Genomic DNA, 14,979 nt, shown 5'->3' with positions numbered 1-14,979 from the left:
CTAACGTTCATTATTGTTTTTTAGCGACAAATTCGATCTACTAGCACACTTTAGAGTGTCTAGATCAGCATGACTTACCAGTCTGATAGGTCTTGAGTCTTCTTGCTTACGTAAATATATTTTCCCATTCATGACCCACGTATATCTATATCCGTTCTCCTTGGCAAAGTGTTTCGCTTCCATCAGAAGACCACGATAGTATGCTGATAAATTTTCATTGATGTATACTGGCCCATCTTGAAGATTCCTATTGACTGCTGTAGTTCTCAGTTGTCCTGGTGGTTGCATTTTTCTCAGATCCTTCTGTACTTGCTTATATCTAGAAAACCAGTTATTTTTCTCACTTCTGTTATTGAATCTTATTAGTATTGGTGGAATAGTCTTTTTGTTATTTGTTGGAACTCTATGAGCTACATCGATTTTAGAAACATCATTTTCAAAATCGAGTGCTTTTGACAAGTCCTCAATAATTCCGTAGACATCTTCATTAGGTGTTTGTGGTATACCATGGATCTCCAGGTTGTTGCTCCTACTATACTGTTGTAGCTCGACGATTTGCACCTCCATTTCATGCACCCTTCTAGCTAATTTTTCGTTTTCTTTTTTCATTTCACCATGCTCCGCTTTGAAGTTATCTATTAATAAATTGTAATCGTCTATTTTAGCTGAGAACAATTCCACTGAATGTCGCAGTTCGGATACAGTATCATTAGTTTTTTTCAATTCTTCTCTAAATCCGTCAAGTTCCATCGATATTATAGATTTTATTTCCTTTAATATTCCGGTTTCTTGTTTGCACTCTTTAGTTAGGTCCATAGTGTTTCTCTGATTGCTAGATGAAAGTTTATTTTTTTACACCCTGAGCACTTTCACTTAGCCAAATTTGCTTTTGACAGTTTCCTATAGTTTATTTCAGAAAATCCCATGCACTTGAAATAATATGAGTTTTTACAGGACGTGCAATTTAAAATTTTTGTTACCTCGACGAATAAATCACAACAGCAACACTTCAGCATTTCATTTTAAAAACAAATACATCCAATAAAAACTCGCAACAAATATAACAATCACAGTTCCAAGCAGACAACAATTATTCAAACACAGATTTTAAGACTTCTTCAAACACGTTGCAGCTCAAAAGTACGTAGTACTATTATCACTCCGATAGCAACTTCGAAAACAACCTCTTCTTTCAACGTCTGAACCGATACTGATACTGTACCGATACTGATAATTGATAAATATGTTTAATAATATTATTATTATTGATATAATAAAAGTATTGTTTTAATAATTAATTATTATCATTAATATAATAATAGTATTGTTTTGGTAATCAATAAATATTTTTATTTTCACAAACTCTGTATAATTTATAATGGTGAATGTGAAACAGCTGCATCAAAGAAATTATCTCAAAAACATATGTTTAGGAAAATCAGTTTTGAACTTCGTATAATGTATAAGCCTACAACACGTGGCATGTATGATTAATTTTTCAGCTAGAACAGTTTTTTGAGACTGCTAAATAAACGTCTACAGTTTTATCAATGCTGTATCAGCAATACGAAAACGCATGCAGTTAATATGTCTTAAAATGAAGTTGTTGATATCTACATGATAATTATTCTCTACCATTTTTATTTAATTAAAATTTCAAAATTATTCAAGCCTTGATAGAATGATTGACTCACTGTACAGTCAGTCGAAAATTTTAATATTGAAATGAGGGGTATTTTGGCAAGCTGAACAAGAAGGTAAGGTCCTATGCACCTTTTTGATATTATTTCTTCAAATGAAAAATGAGTTTTGTGGGTTGTCAAAACTCCCCCTGAAAGAGAACTATTCATTTTGTCCTATCTTTTAGTAAAATAACAATGATTTCTGCATTGAATAACACCTATCTTGCCAACAAGAATCAAACTCTTTGTGAATTTAGATATGACCTAAACTTTAGATTTATATAATTCTATTAATAAATTCATGGAAATTGAAGTACTTTTTTCAGTTAGTTGATGAAATTGATTATCAATAGAGAAAATGATTATAATTTTATCAATAAAGAATTAGTTGAATGAATTGTCGATGTACTGAGTTCTTGGTCAACAATAATTCCATATTGGTAATTATCCAATCATTATTTTTTTCAGAAGTTATTTCATTTGAATTAGAAAATATTTATAAGCTCCTATCAATTTATCATTCGTAACAAGGAATCTTCAAAACATGAATTTAATCAAATAAGAAATTGCCCATACTTCTGTATTCATGTTCGCATGTTTTCCACTTGTGATGGATAGCCAAAATATTGTGGAGCGAGCTGCACGGCGAATTGTAATCGAGGGCTCTGATTGGCTGAAAAGTTCAGCGTTCGGAGTGAGGTGAGGCGAGCAGTTAGAACAGAGGCAAGCGGCACGGCGAATGGTTCGGAGTGCGGTACGGCGAATGATTAACAGCTGATTTTTAACATTATGAAACAGATGCTCATGTTCGTTGAAAGGCAAGATGTTCGGAGGAATGCACGGATTGCTGCGCGGTTCGAGGTTCGGTTCGGCATGTGTGGATGCACCTTTAGTTGTTACAGGACATTTATACAGATCACAGGCCAAAGCAACATAATAATCTATCTTCTTCTTCTTTCTCTTCTTTTTCTTCTTCTTCTTCTTCTTCTGCTTCTTCTTCTTACTCCTCTTCTCCTTCTTTCTCTTCTTCTTCTTCTTCTTCTTCTTCTTCTTCTTCTCTTCTTCTCTTCTTCTTCTTCTTCTTCTTCTTCTTCTACCTATATCTAAAAGGCTAAGCCCCGACAAACTGAAATCACACCACAGCCCAAACTACTAAGCCTAAAAACTTGAAATTTCGCACAATTGTTTATTGTAGCCTCAAAACATCCACTACAAGAGGATTTTCAGAAATCTGCCCCCCCTGGGGGGCCCCCAAAATTTTCACTTTTTAACCGTTCATTGCACAGCAAAGTCATGAGGAACTTTTTCGTTCAGGTACGAGAAAAATCAGATCTATGCAGAAAAATTCCAATCAGGAGCACAGGGGGGCTCAGGAGAGGGCACTTTTCGAAAATTTCGATGTAAAATCACACTACAGCTCAAACTAATTGGCCTACAGACTTAAAACTTTGCACAAATATTCTTCAAACATGCTAGATGCGCACTAAGAATGGATTTTGAGATATTTTGCCTCTAAGGATTTCAAAGGATGAAAAAGGATCATATTAAGTAAGCTTATGGTAAGGTGAACTCCATAAGGAACTGAGATAATTGACACATGATATTCTAACATATGTTGTAATCATTGGAAAGCTTAAAAAAATTTCATCAATTAGCTGATTGAATTGATTTTGCGTTGATTGAGAGCGCGAGCTTACCACGTGTTTGTTCCATCGTTGTATGCTTGGCCAGTTCGGTTTGCACATTCTATCAGCTGTATATGGAGTCTCATACACTCTGATTAGAACAGAGCACAAAGGTTCTCTTTGGTTAGAAGTTTGTTGATAATTCTTTTTGCAAATTCAAATTTTATTGCCATCAAAAATCACATTGAAAACTTTCTTAATAGACAACAAGATTACAGAAACAAAATGTCAAACATATACCTACATTTATTTGTAGCACAGCCAGAAAAAGACAAACTTGAGTACTAGCCGTGAGTTTATTGGATATAACTTAATATATATATTTTTTTGTTAATAATTTGTGAATAAAAATCACGAGTTGATGAGAGATGCGAGTAATTCCTTATATTTGATCCGAATGGTTATTCATAATACAGAAGTTGGGGTCACTGCAATCAAAAGTTTTTTATTCTGTACGGTAGCTAATAAATTTCATACGTATTGGTTGTCCATGATGTATCCAGTGTCCATAATGGAAGTAATTGAACTACTCAAAATTAATGGCTTACTGGTCCCTCATGGATTTATAGTATTCCTGGTGATTGAGCCTGTCTTTTTCAGCGTTGTCAATTAATAATAAAGCTTAATTTACAATTTGCTTACCCAGCGAACTTCGTACCGCCAATGTATCTCATGTTACACTTGACTTTATTTGGTGAATCATGAAATTTATCTGACAATCAACATGTTCATTTACATCTCAATACGGACTTCCTATGTGCTTAGTCATGCAGCATTCGTTATTCCAAAAACATATTATTCTTCTCAATCAATTGGTAGTAGCCTAATATCTATCAGTAAAGTTTTCAATTAAAAAAAAAGGTTATATCAGTGTTTCAAAGAAAAATATTCAATGTTCTCATAGCTGTAGATTGTCGATATAATGGTCCAGGAAATATGCGATGTACGATGAATCAGACAGAATTCCATATTCTTTCCATTTTAGGATGAATATAAGCTAAGCTAAATTCAAAAAATTGTAAATTATCCTTTCATTCTTCAGTAATTAATGAATGCATGCAATATGAATACTATACATATATAGTATATATATATACTATATATATATACATACATATATATATATATTATATATATATATATAATATATATATATATATATTATATATATAATATATATATATATATACTCTCTTTCATTTTCTTTACTCTCTATACTCTTTTCTATACTCTCTTTCAACATTTTCCAGTTTCTCAATGATAGGGGAGTGATAATTATTTGTATAGGTCTTCTAAGGAACCATTATCAACAGCTGGTACCAATCAACTACACTTCAACTCCAAACTACCGTTTTAATACCAGTACACAATAATATTCATCTCAGGGTGATATGTTTATTTGTTTATTACAGCTGGTAACTTTAGATGCTGAATCATATTATCACAATATGATCTTGAATCATGATCATCTTTTCATTCTTCAGTAGCCGCTCGGCCGAAAATTTTGAAAACATATGTCTGAAAATGGATTAATAAATAATTATTATTAGCCACCCTATTAAAATTTCTGTTCAGAAACCATCCCCAATATTCACACAACATACCGTATTCCCAAAGTTTCATGCCGTTATGTCAAGTAGTTTTCAAGTCTACAGGGAACAAACAAACACACAAACAGACATTCATTTTTTTATAAATAGATTTCCATTCGGCTCAAACAAAAGCCTCGCTAAATGAAGGTAGAACGATAAGGATTCAGTTCTGTTATTTTTACATTTTTTCAAATCACTTTCAAAAAGTTCATGTAGTACCTACTATTGTGTTTGAGACACTTCTGGCGCTATCATAGTTTCACCACTATTCTGTTCCACACAGTCTTATCTCTTGCAGTCGTTAACTAGCCTATATCTATAATAATTATATAGAGTAAAGAGCTGGCTTATGCACGTACGGGATAGGAAAATTATGTTTGACGCATCATCACGTCTGAACTACTGGACTAATTAACTTCTTAATTTACCAAGGATGGTTATAGGCCTATTCTCAATTCTTCAAAATTTCATAACGTCAAGTTTTCATTTTCTCAAGTTTTAAAATAGATCCTTGCGAAGCACGGGTTCTTGCTAGTACTATAATAAAGGAAAGAACTGGCTTAAACACGTATACCCGTGTAGAGGATAGGAAAATTATGTTTGATGCATCAACACGTCTGAACTACTGGACTGATTTACCTACAGTACTTGAAATGCTGCTTATAACTTCTTAATCAACCGAGGATTCTTAAAGGCCTATTTTTAATTCCTCTAGATTTCATTACGTCAAGTTTAATTAGACCCTTGCAAAGCACGGGTTACCTGCTATGATTACGTTCTACATTGTAGTCTTTTCTAATTTTTCCATCTTTTCAAAGCCATCTCTTCTGTGCTCGTGCTGTTGATAGTAGATAGTCGATAGTAATCGTTTTTATATAGATCGATTCTGAAAAATCGAGTTAAAAAAATCGAACTCGGCAGCTGGCTGATAAAATTGCGCTTGCGTACTGATGAATGAAGTATTCAATACTAAGACAGAAATGGCGTTTTTGTGTTGTTATTGGTTGTCTGATTTGTTTTCATGAAATGTTTGTATCATTTTCCTCAAATTCTATCACAGTTTTAATAGAATATGGTAAATTTGTGAGATGTAACAATCGTAATCATAAATGGCTAGCAGAGGACTTTTTGAAGGAGCCCCGCTTTACGTCGAAGAAATTGACGTCAATGAAATTGAAGAATATAATTTTAATGGACGGAAGGTAACTTACATTATAATATTTTTTTAAGCTTTCTTTCATAATTTTTAACTCAATAACATATACTGCCCTGACATAGGATACTTTCTCTATCTTGCTATGTTAAACTTTGCTGTTCATGGCAATGAAAATTCCATCTGTATTTTTCTGCTTATCTAATACACAAATTAGCAGTTCTCTTTTTTACTGTTGATTAAAAATATAAGCCTCAACTTCTGTTTGTTTTATTGTATCCATCTCCCAAGTATCTTATTGATAACAGAAGAAATTTGTTTGTTTAGTTCAAGGAGTAATTTAGTTTTCCTTGGTTTTATATTTTTGAGGTTATGTTTCATTGTACTATCAAAGAGAAATTCTCATAAAGGTAGTTTTACCCAACCATTGATAGAAACATTTTTTTATCATCTATTAAGTCTTTATCAAAAGTTAGAGGGCCAATTTGGGGGCACTTTAGTTTTTGGGCCGCGGAATCTAGCATTGAGACCTACATAGATCGATAGAGGAGATCAATACAAGATCAACCAAGTATAACATTGTTGTCGATTTCCAAGGATTAGCTGAAAAAACATGGCGGAAAGTTCAAAATTTTTATATCAATTTTTATTTTTTTATGGCTAAAATATGTTTAAAACTAGTGCAGTCTTATGTAAAATTTGAGGAGGAATCCAATGAAACTAATTTCAGGTTCGTGACTTCAGTAGTTTTTGAGATATTGCAAAAAATGTGCGATAAATTGCAAATTTTTGGTTTAAAAGAGGTGAACCTGTTTGCATGGTGATTGATAGGTATTTTAAACTATTGAATTTAGTAGAATAATAAATTCTAAAGAAGAAATGTCCAGTCACTTGATAGCCTAAACTCAAAATTGTTCTAGATATTTGGGAAAAAAAATGCACAGTCAATACTCTTCAATTCTCAAATTTAATTTTTTTTACCACTTTTAGTGACTACTAAATTGGCTAAATCTCATTGGGATTTTTGCAGGGAATTCATTAAAATAGATTTGAGATTAGAACATTTTATAGATTATTAAGATATTTGGAAAAAATACAAGAAAATGTAGTATTTTAGCTTTAGAAGAGTTCAATATGTTTGCATAGGCATAGTGCAGACCGATATTGAGGATCACATTTCAATGCAATCCAGAAGCTTTAAAAGATTGTAAAAATAATTGAATCAAATCAAGCTTTTCCTAACCTACGCTTTTCTCAATGTAAGCTTTTCCTAACCCAAGCTTTCCCTAACCTAAGCTTTTCCCAATCTTACCTTTTTTCCTAACTTAAGCTTTTCCTAACCTTGGATTTTTCCTAATCTAATCTTTTCCTAACCTAAGCTTCCCCTAACCTAAGCTTCCCCCAACCTAAGCTTTTCTCAAACGTAGCTTCCCCTAACCTAAGATTTTCCTAACCTAAGCTTTTCCTAACCTTGGATTTTCCCTAATATAAGCTTTTCCTAACCTAAGCTTTTCCTAACCTAAGCTTTTTCTAATCTAAGTTTTACTAACCTAAGCTCCCTCAACCTAAGCTTTTCTCAGACCCATCTTCCCCAAACCTAAGCTTTTCTTAGACCCAGCTTCCTCAAACCTAAGCTTTTCCTTATCTACGTTTTTCTAACCCAAGCTTTCCTCAACCTAAGCTTTTCTTAGACCCAGCTTCCCCTAACCTAAGCTTCTCCTAACCTTAGCTCTCTCCTAACCTATGCTTTCCCTAACCTTAGCTTTTCCTAATCTAAGCTTTTCCCAACCTAAGCTTTTTCCTAACCTAAGTTGAGCTCTTTCTAATGCAAATTTTCCTAACCCATCTTTCCCTGACCTAAGCTTTTCTCAGACCCAGCTTCCCCTAACCTAAGCTTTTCCTAATCTAAGCTTTTCCCAACCTAAGCTTTTTCCCTAATATAAGCTTTTCCTAAACTAAGATTTCCCTAACCTAAGCTTTTCCTGACCCTAGCTTCTCCTAACCTAAGCTTCCCCTAATCTAAGCTTTTCCTAACCTAAGATTCCCCTAACCTAATATTTTCCTGATCCAAGCTCCTCCTAACCTAAGATTTCCCCAATCTAAGCTTTTTCTAACCTAAGTTCTCCCTAGGTAGCAAAAAATGGTGTTGCAATATTTTTATTTGCCCAAATATCTCGAACAATTTTGAGTTTAGGTAATCAAGTGACTGGACATTTTTTCTTTAGAATTTATCATTCTACTAAATCCAATAGTTTAAAATACCTATCAATCACCATGCAAACAGGTTCACCTCTTTTAAACAAAAAATTTGCAATTTATCGCACATTTTTTGCAATATCTCAAAAACTACTGAAGTTACGAACCTGAAATTAGTTGCATTGGATTCCTCGTCAAATTTTACATCAGATAGCACTAGTTTTAAAAATACTGTAGCCATAAAAAAATTATTAAAAATAAAAATTGATATAAAAATTTTGAACTTTCCGCCATGCTTTTTCAGCCAATCCTTGGAAATCGACAACGATGTTATACATGGTTGATCTCGTCTTGATCTCCTCTATCGATCTATGTAGGTCTCAATGCTAGATTCCGCGGCCCATATACTAAAGTGCAGCCGCCAATTTAATAAATTGAAAAATATTATTGGCTTTATGCTCTTCTGTATTTAATTCTTCAATAAAATTATAAAATTTCATAAGTGAATGCTCCGTGTTACTGTTGACGTTTTAAATAATAATAATAATTTTCTGTTCATGGCGTGGTCATAGGCATGGCCACAAGTGAACAAGTCATGAACAAAAAAAAAAACTGTCATAAGACAGGTCAAGAACAAAAATACATGTCAAAATGCAAAGAGCAGCAGCAGAAGAAGCAGCAAGACTAATGCATGAAGAATCTTCTTACAGTCTGAGGATTACAATCATAGAACTCCCTCAGAGAATAGAAGGGGTTCTCCTGAAGGGAAGGCCTCAGTCCCCTCTTCAAGACCGTCTCTGGCAGAGTCCTGGCTGGAAGTGGCAGCTTGTTCAAAATTATGGCCTTAAAATAAATTCGAGAGCTTGAAAGAACTAGCTCTGTTGATGAATAGTGTTTATGGAGTATAGCCTACAGTAAATGTTTGGAAGTTGATACGTTTAATATTCACTTGGAGACGCTATGACTTGAGGCCATAGAAACAAGTAGTTTTAAAAGAGACAGTCTCACTCAGAATCAAGTTTTCACTCGAACAAGTAGAGTCTGATAGAAACAAGTTGGCGTAGCCTAAATCAGTGGTAGGCTATTTGGCTTTTATATATTTCATTTCAGATACATATTGGCATTATTTTTTCGGTTAAAAGGTCTAATATGTACATATAGAATATATTAAAATAGTTATTCTGGAGTTTGGTAGAAATACATTACATTTACATAGAACTCAACTTATTTATTTAAGTTAGGTACTTTCATAATTTAATCTATCTTCTATTTGATTCTAATTGGTTACCAACCTATATGATCTTATATGATAAACCTATGGTTTATCATGTAAATCATAATGATATAAACCATAGCCTACATATAATCATAAAATATTAAAAAAAAACAGCAGACATGTCTTCAGATTAAGATGTAGGCAACAAGCCACAAAACACGCTTGTGTCCATGAGACTACTTGTCTGAGTGAGAACTTGCTTCTGTGAGACTGCCATTTATAGAACTTCTAGTTTCTACAAAACATTGTCCATGAAACTACTTGTCTCTGTGAGAACTTGTTCCTGTAAGGTTGCCATTTATAGAACTACTTGTCTCTACGACTTGTTGTCTGTATGAGACTACTATCGTTTAAAAGCACTATTTGTCTCTGTGAAACATCCCAAAAAATATGAATAAAGCCAACTTCATGTTTCAAAATCCAGGTGCATGCCAATTTTCCTTCGAAATAGCCCTGGACCCAGGGTGCTCAAAATGCACTCATGCGGCGATCCAAATTTTAATGCATGTGACTGTCCGGTCATAGAACAGGTATTACAATACAAATATCTTGGTATTGTATTCGATCATAAGTTGTGCTGGGCTCCCCATGAGCAGTATCTCAAGCAAAGGTTTTGAATAATGATCTATGCTTTTGGACAACTAGGGCGAGTCCTGAGTGCTGGCCATCGCCGGTCTGTGTATTGTGCATATGTGCAGACGTTGCTCGAATATGGCATCTTGGCGTGGGGTGGTGCCTCTTTGGGAGTCCTGGCCTCTCGCGATCTCTCAGAGAGCCCTTATCAAAAAACTTCTTGTCAAAAATCATAGGTATTCAACACATCTCCTCTTCCAGGAATTCCCAATTATGAATATAAAACAACTGTTTATAAAACATTCTTCTTGTTTTTATTAAAAAAGTAACTTTACTTTCACAGAAATCCAACATAATTACCCAACCAGAAACAGATTGCATTCCAACATTCAGATTCCCCGGTTAAATAACTCCATTCAACTAGGAAACTGTTTGTACCTAGCTCATTGGCTTTACCGTAATATTCCAGTTGAGATCTCTGACATTGAGGGGTGAAGCGTTGCTGTATACAAGCGTAAAGTGAGCAGGTGGCTGCTCTCCATTGGGGCAGAGGCTTCAGAGGCTCTCCTAAATTCGCCTTATAGATGAATATTTCCTTTAAAAATGCCAGCATATTATTCCACATATTCATCCATATTATTATGTTCTTAGTTTCCATTCCCCCACACAATATTAAAATAATAAAGTTATGACTGCCGAGTGAGATACCCTCAAGCGCCGTTGAGCTGAAAATTATTATTATTATTATTATTATTACTGCAATCATTTCTTTTTCATATTTTACTTTCAATTCCAAACTATGTTCAAGTATCATAATTTCCTTAATTCAAACCAGTGTATTTTTACTGTCTGATCTAGTTCGACTCCTCCATGCACACGGACAAATCATCCACGCAGGGAGTATATTCTTTATAATTATTATTGTTACACTATTATTTTGTAAATATATATTTTTTGATGAATAAATAATTTGAACTTGATTGATGGGGTAGTACCTCTCATCAACAATTTATGAACTGTGCAGGCTGAAAATAAGTAACTTTAATTTATTCCATTTAGAATATGTAAGGATCATCCCAGTGACTGGAATCAGCAACAGGAATTGTTTTAAAAGTATTGACAACAATTACATAACTGTGAATGTAAATTAAATAACTTGATTATTATTAAATAAAAAAGACAAAGAAATTGTCAAAAACCACAGATTTATTGAGAGTTAGAAAGACCGGTTACGGTTGTTACACCATTGTCAATCTCTGATAAACAGATTATCAGAGATCATCTCAGTTTACCAGAGATTGACAATGGTGTAACAACCGAAACCGGTCTTTCAAACTATCAATAAATCTGTGGTTTTTGACAATTTCTTAGTCTTTTATTTAATATGAATAATTACCAAAATATCAACTTCTCAACTACACAAAAAGTAAATAACTTGACATGATTATAAATTGATAGATAATTTATTCAATATCAAATCTATTTTAATAGCTAGGCGTATTCTCCTTTCCCAAGTCAATCCATTCATACATTGCGATTTTTAGAAATAAACTCCTTTACTTGCATGGTGGATGCTGCATACATCATTTCAGATTTCATAAAGATTACATGTAAAATTCTTCCAATATATTATGTTTTTGCTCAAGTTAAGAAAGGGTGTAATGGTCATTTGTCGATATATACCAATTGCTTTATCTGGATTAAGGATAATAAATTTCCTTATTTTACTACAAGTAACATGATCAGTCGATTTTCCAATAATATTCTTAAATTTATAATTATGTAATATGTAATGCTTTTTTCAAGAATAGGTCTATAATAAATTGAATCATTTTCACAGCTCTTCTTTTAAATTTGGTAGGGCCTATTTGGCTGTATATTATTATTCAAGGAAAACATTGAAGTATTGATTTGTCATTTCTTGATATATTGATTCAAATTCGATGAGCTAAATGTGTAGGGTAGGTTTCCATATTGTTCGTTCACTTGTAAGGTTTTTATAGTAGCTTAATGTTTTTGAAAATTTGAAGATGCAAATACTTTTTTTTAATGTTTTTACAGGACAGTGTTATTGGAAGAGGGTCGTTTGGGGAGGTAAGGCGATGCATGTGGAGGGGGAAGATAGTCGCCGTCAAGTACATCGACTCAGAGGTGGAGAAGCTGACGCCTGTCGCGGCAGAAGTGCGTCAGCTGTCTCGCGTCAGGCATTCCAACATAGTCACACTGTACGGTGCCTGCAGCGATGGTCAGCGAATATGCCTGGTCATGGAGTATGCCGAATGTGGATCCTTATATGATTGTCAGTATCCTATTCACATCACATTCAAGTGTTGTCTCGCTACTGTCCCAACGTAATTCATGTATGATACAAGTATCACCCCACTCACCTATATGCTCTTTAAATTGAATTTGAAATCATTGTGTCTGTAATTCTCAAGGATGTGTATAGTATAAGTGTATTCTACCAGATTTTTTTACGTGCAATAATACCGGCCTCACATCTTTCAAACGAAGTATTTCAAATCTCATCGTTGGTCAAGTGCAAGAGGAAACTCTTAGGCTCAACTCACACTACCTCGACTCAAATATTGTACGACCCCAGTCGAGGATACTCCAGTCTCTCGGATCTTACGACTATCTTGCTCATTGTCACAATTCACTTCCATGCTACTCCATTTCTAACCCATTTTTATTAGACGAACGAGTTCCAGTTCGTCTCTACTGCACATGCTCATTTCCATAATCTGATTTTCAGGTTTACATATTATGATAACAGTGAAATAGAAAAAAGATGAGCCAAATAAATGATACATTTCATGAATTACTATGAATACAAATCTTTCTTTACTATTGTTTATTGTATCTAACCTGAAATAATTCATATTTGAGAGAAAAAAGTCTAGATTTATCCTTACAAAAAACTGTAGGTACTTGACTCAGCAACATAAAAATTTAGTGGAAAGTAGAATTAAGCCTATAATACTGTTAGACGATTCCAATCTCAACTATTCACTAGAAATGCTAGACTAGTTCATCTAGCAAGAATTTATGAGGTTTTCCAACTCAATAAATTAATGGTATACAATTGTGAGTTGAGATGGCTGAAATTCGCCCATGGTACCACTTTTGTTTCTTTATTCATACAAAAATATGTGGAAGCAACAGATTGATGATCCATCTTGCCTTCATGACAACAATGAAATAAACAATAGAAAATAAAGTTTAGAATTGAAAATAATAATAAAAATTAATGATAACTAAAATTACAATTCAATAAAATAAATAAGACATACAAAGCGTATACCTAATGCTAAATTATATTTTGATTGTAAAGTTTACAAAATAAAAGCTATCTATCTCTGAACCTATAGTTGTGTGGTGTAAAGTTTCCAACCCCTCATTGTTCATGATTTTAGTAGTAAAATTTCTCATGTTTCAAATTTGGTCAAGTGGTATCTTATGGCTTTAGATAATCTTCAGCCTCGTTAATGTTTTTTTAAAGCTATATTTTTTATTTTGAAATGCTTAACCCACTATAATTTATAAATGTTTGGTTTACTTTGATCGTCTAACTCTGAGGATATTAGGTTGTGGAATAATCTTTGGGTCTCCTCCAACGAAAGACACCAATAATGATTCATAACGTATATTTTTTATTTAGAAGATGATTCTTGGAAAGTGATTTTGTCGATTAAATTCGAGCTACAAGGAATATTATGTATATATTTTTAAAAATTCCCATTTACAAATATCTCTACAAAATGTTGACCTAGTTCAGTTTATGCACGGCTCTTTCATTTGTTTTCAGTATTGCATGGCAAACCTCTGAGGAAATACACAGCTGGACATGCAATGAGCTGGGCTCTGCAGTGCGCCAAAGGGGTTGCCTATCTGCATAGTATGAAGCCAAAGCCTGTCATTCACAGGTTAGTCTCCAAGTTTGTCTGTAGGCTTAAATTAAATGTATTTAAGTGAAACTTGGAATTTGAATTGTAACAAGTTGACTTCAAGCTCATTTTATGTGGACGTCCTATGCTGCTCAAAATTTACCGACTTGCACTGATAAGAAGCTAATATCGGGGAACCGAGCCTCGCTCTGGTGTACAAGAGCATAGAAAATTCATAATAAAAGAGGAAATTATAATATATTTATAGTTTTTATTTAGAATGATATACTATGTTTGCTACAATAGGTTAATATACTATTTACCATTCCATACTAATAGCATCAAGCTACTATTTTGGATTTAGAGTAAACATGTACAACATTCACAACTATTATAATGAAGTTTTTACTTGAGAATTACTTATAAATCTACTAAGCAAAGAAGGACTGTTATTCTTTCATACACTATGAACACTGAAAATGGTCATTGCTAATACTCTATCTCATCACTTTATAAACAAAATAATAAATATGCAAAGGCTAAGAGCCCCCCAGCAGCTGAGTGCATCTGCTAAAAAAAGTTGGTTGAAAGATTAAAAGGAAACTTAACTTTTTTGATGAATTTGGAAACATCGCGAAAATATAGAATAGATTAGAATTTATTGTTTCTCATAAACAACAGTACAATATTACAAGAAAAAAACAAAACAAATATATTAAGTTATTATCCATATTTAATATTTATTTTTGCCAATGCTATGGCTCAAAAATAACAATGTAAGAATACAAAGAAATATTTCTCATTCAAACATTGCCATATTAGTCCGGGCGCAAATGTCATGAATAAGGCACTCCGTGGTCAATTTTGAGTAACAGTTGTGGAAGATGTCTCAATTCCTTTGTTATGTCTAGCATAATGAGGATCGTGATGATGAT

At 33.4% G+C, this 14,979-nt stretch overlaps 2 protein-coding genes across 2 annotated transcripts in view; one reads left to right on the top strand and one right to left on the bottom strand.

Moving 5' to 3' along the window:
- On the bottom strand, nt 1-750 carry LOC120352090. The gene has a single exon (XM_039431781.1). It carries the CDS (start codon nt 748-750, stop codon nt 1-3), a length of 750 nt encoding a protein of 249 aa, XP_039287715.1.
- Nucleotides 751-5,899: 5,149 nt separating this feature from the next.
- The window catches only part of LOC111053447 (mitogen-activated protein kinase kinase kinase 7), a 54,177-nt gene continuing 45,097 nt past the window's right edge, over nt 5,900-14,979 (top strand). The window contains exons 1-3 of the mRNA XM_022340343.2: nt 5,900-6,161; nt 12,219-12,456; nt 13,966-14,083. Coding sequence (XP_022196035.1) covers nt 6,069-6,161; nt 12,219-12,456; nt 13,966-14,083 — 449 coding nt within the window. The 5' untranslated portion in view covers nt 5,900-6,068. The remainder of the gene's footprint in view (nt 6,162-12,218; nt 12,457-13,965; nt 14,084-14,979) is intronic.

This window comes from Nilaparvata lugens, chromosome 1 (assembly GCF_014356525.2).
Source record: "Nilaparvata lugens isolate BPH chromosome 1, ASM1435652v1, whole genome shotgun sequence".
Lineage (NCBI taxonomy): Eukaryota > Metazoa > Arthropoda > Insecta > Hemiptera > Delphacidae > Nilaparvata > Nilaparvata lugens.
The sequence above is the reverse complement of the archived record's forward strand: the minus strand, read 5'-3'. Positions and strand labels throughout refer to the sequence as shown.

Bases quoted from the DNA above. Each gene is read 5' to 3' on its own strand.
- LOC120352090 (XM_039431781.1), bottom strand. From the start codon at position 750: ATGGAACTTGACGGATTTAGAGAAGAATTGAAAAAAACTAATGATACT.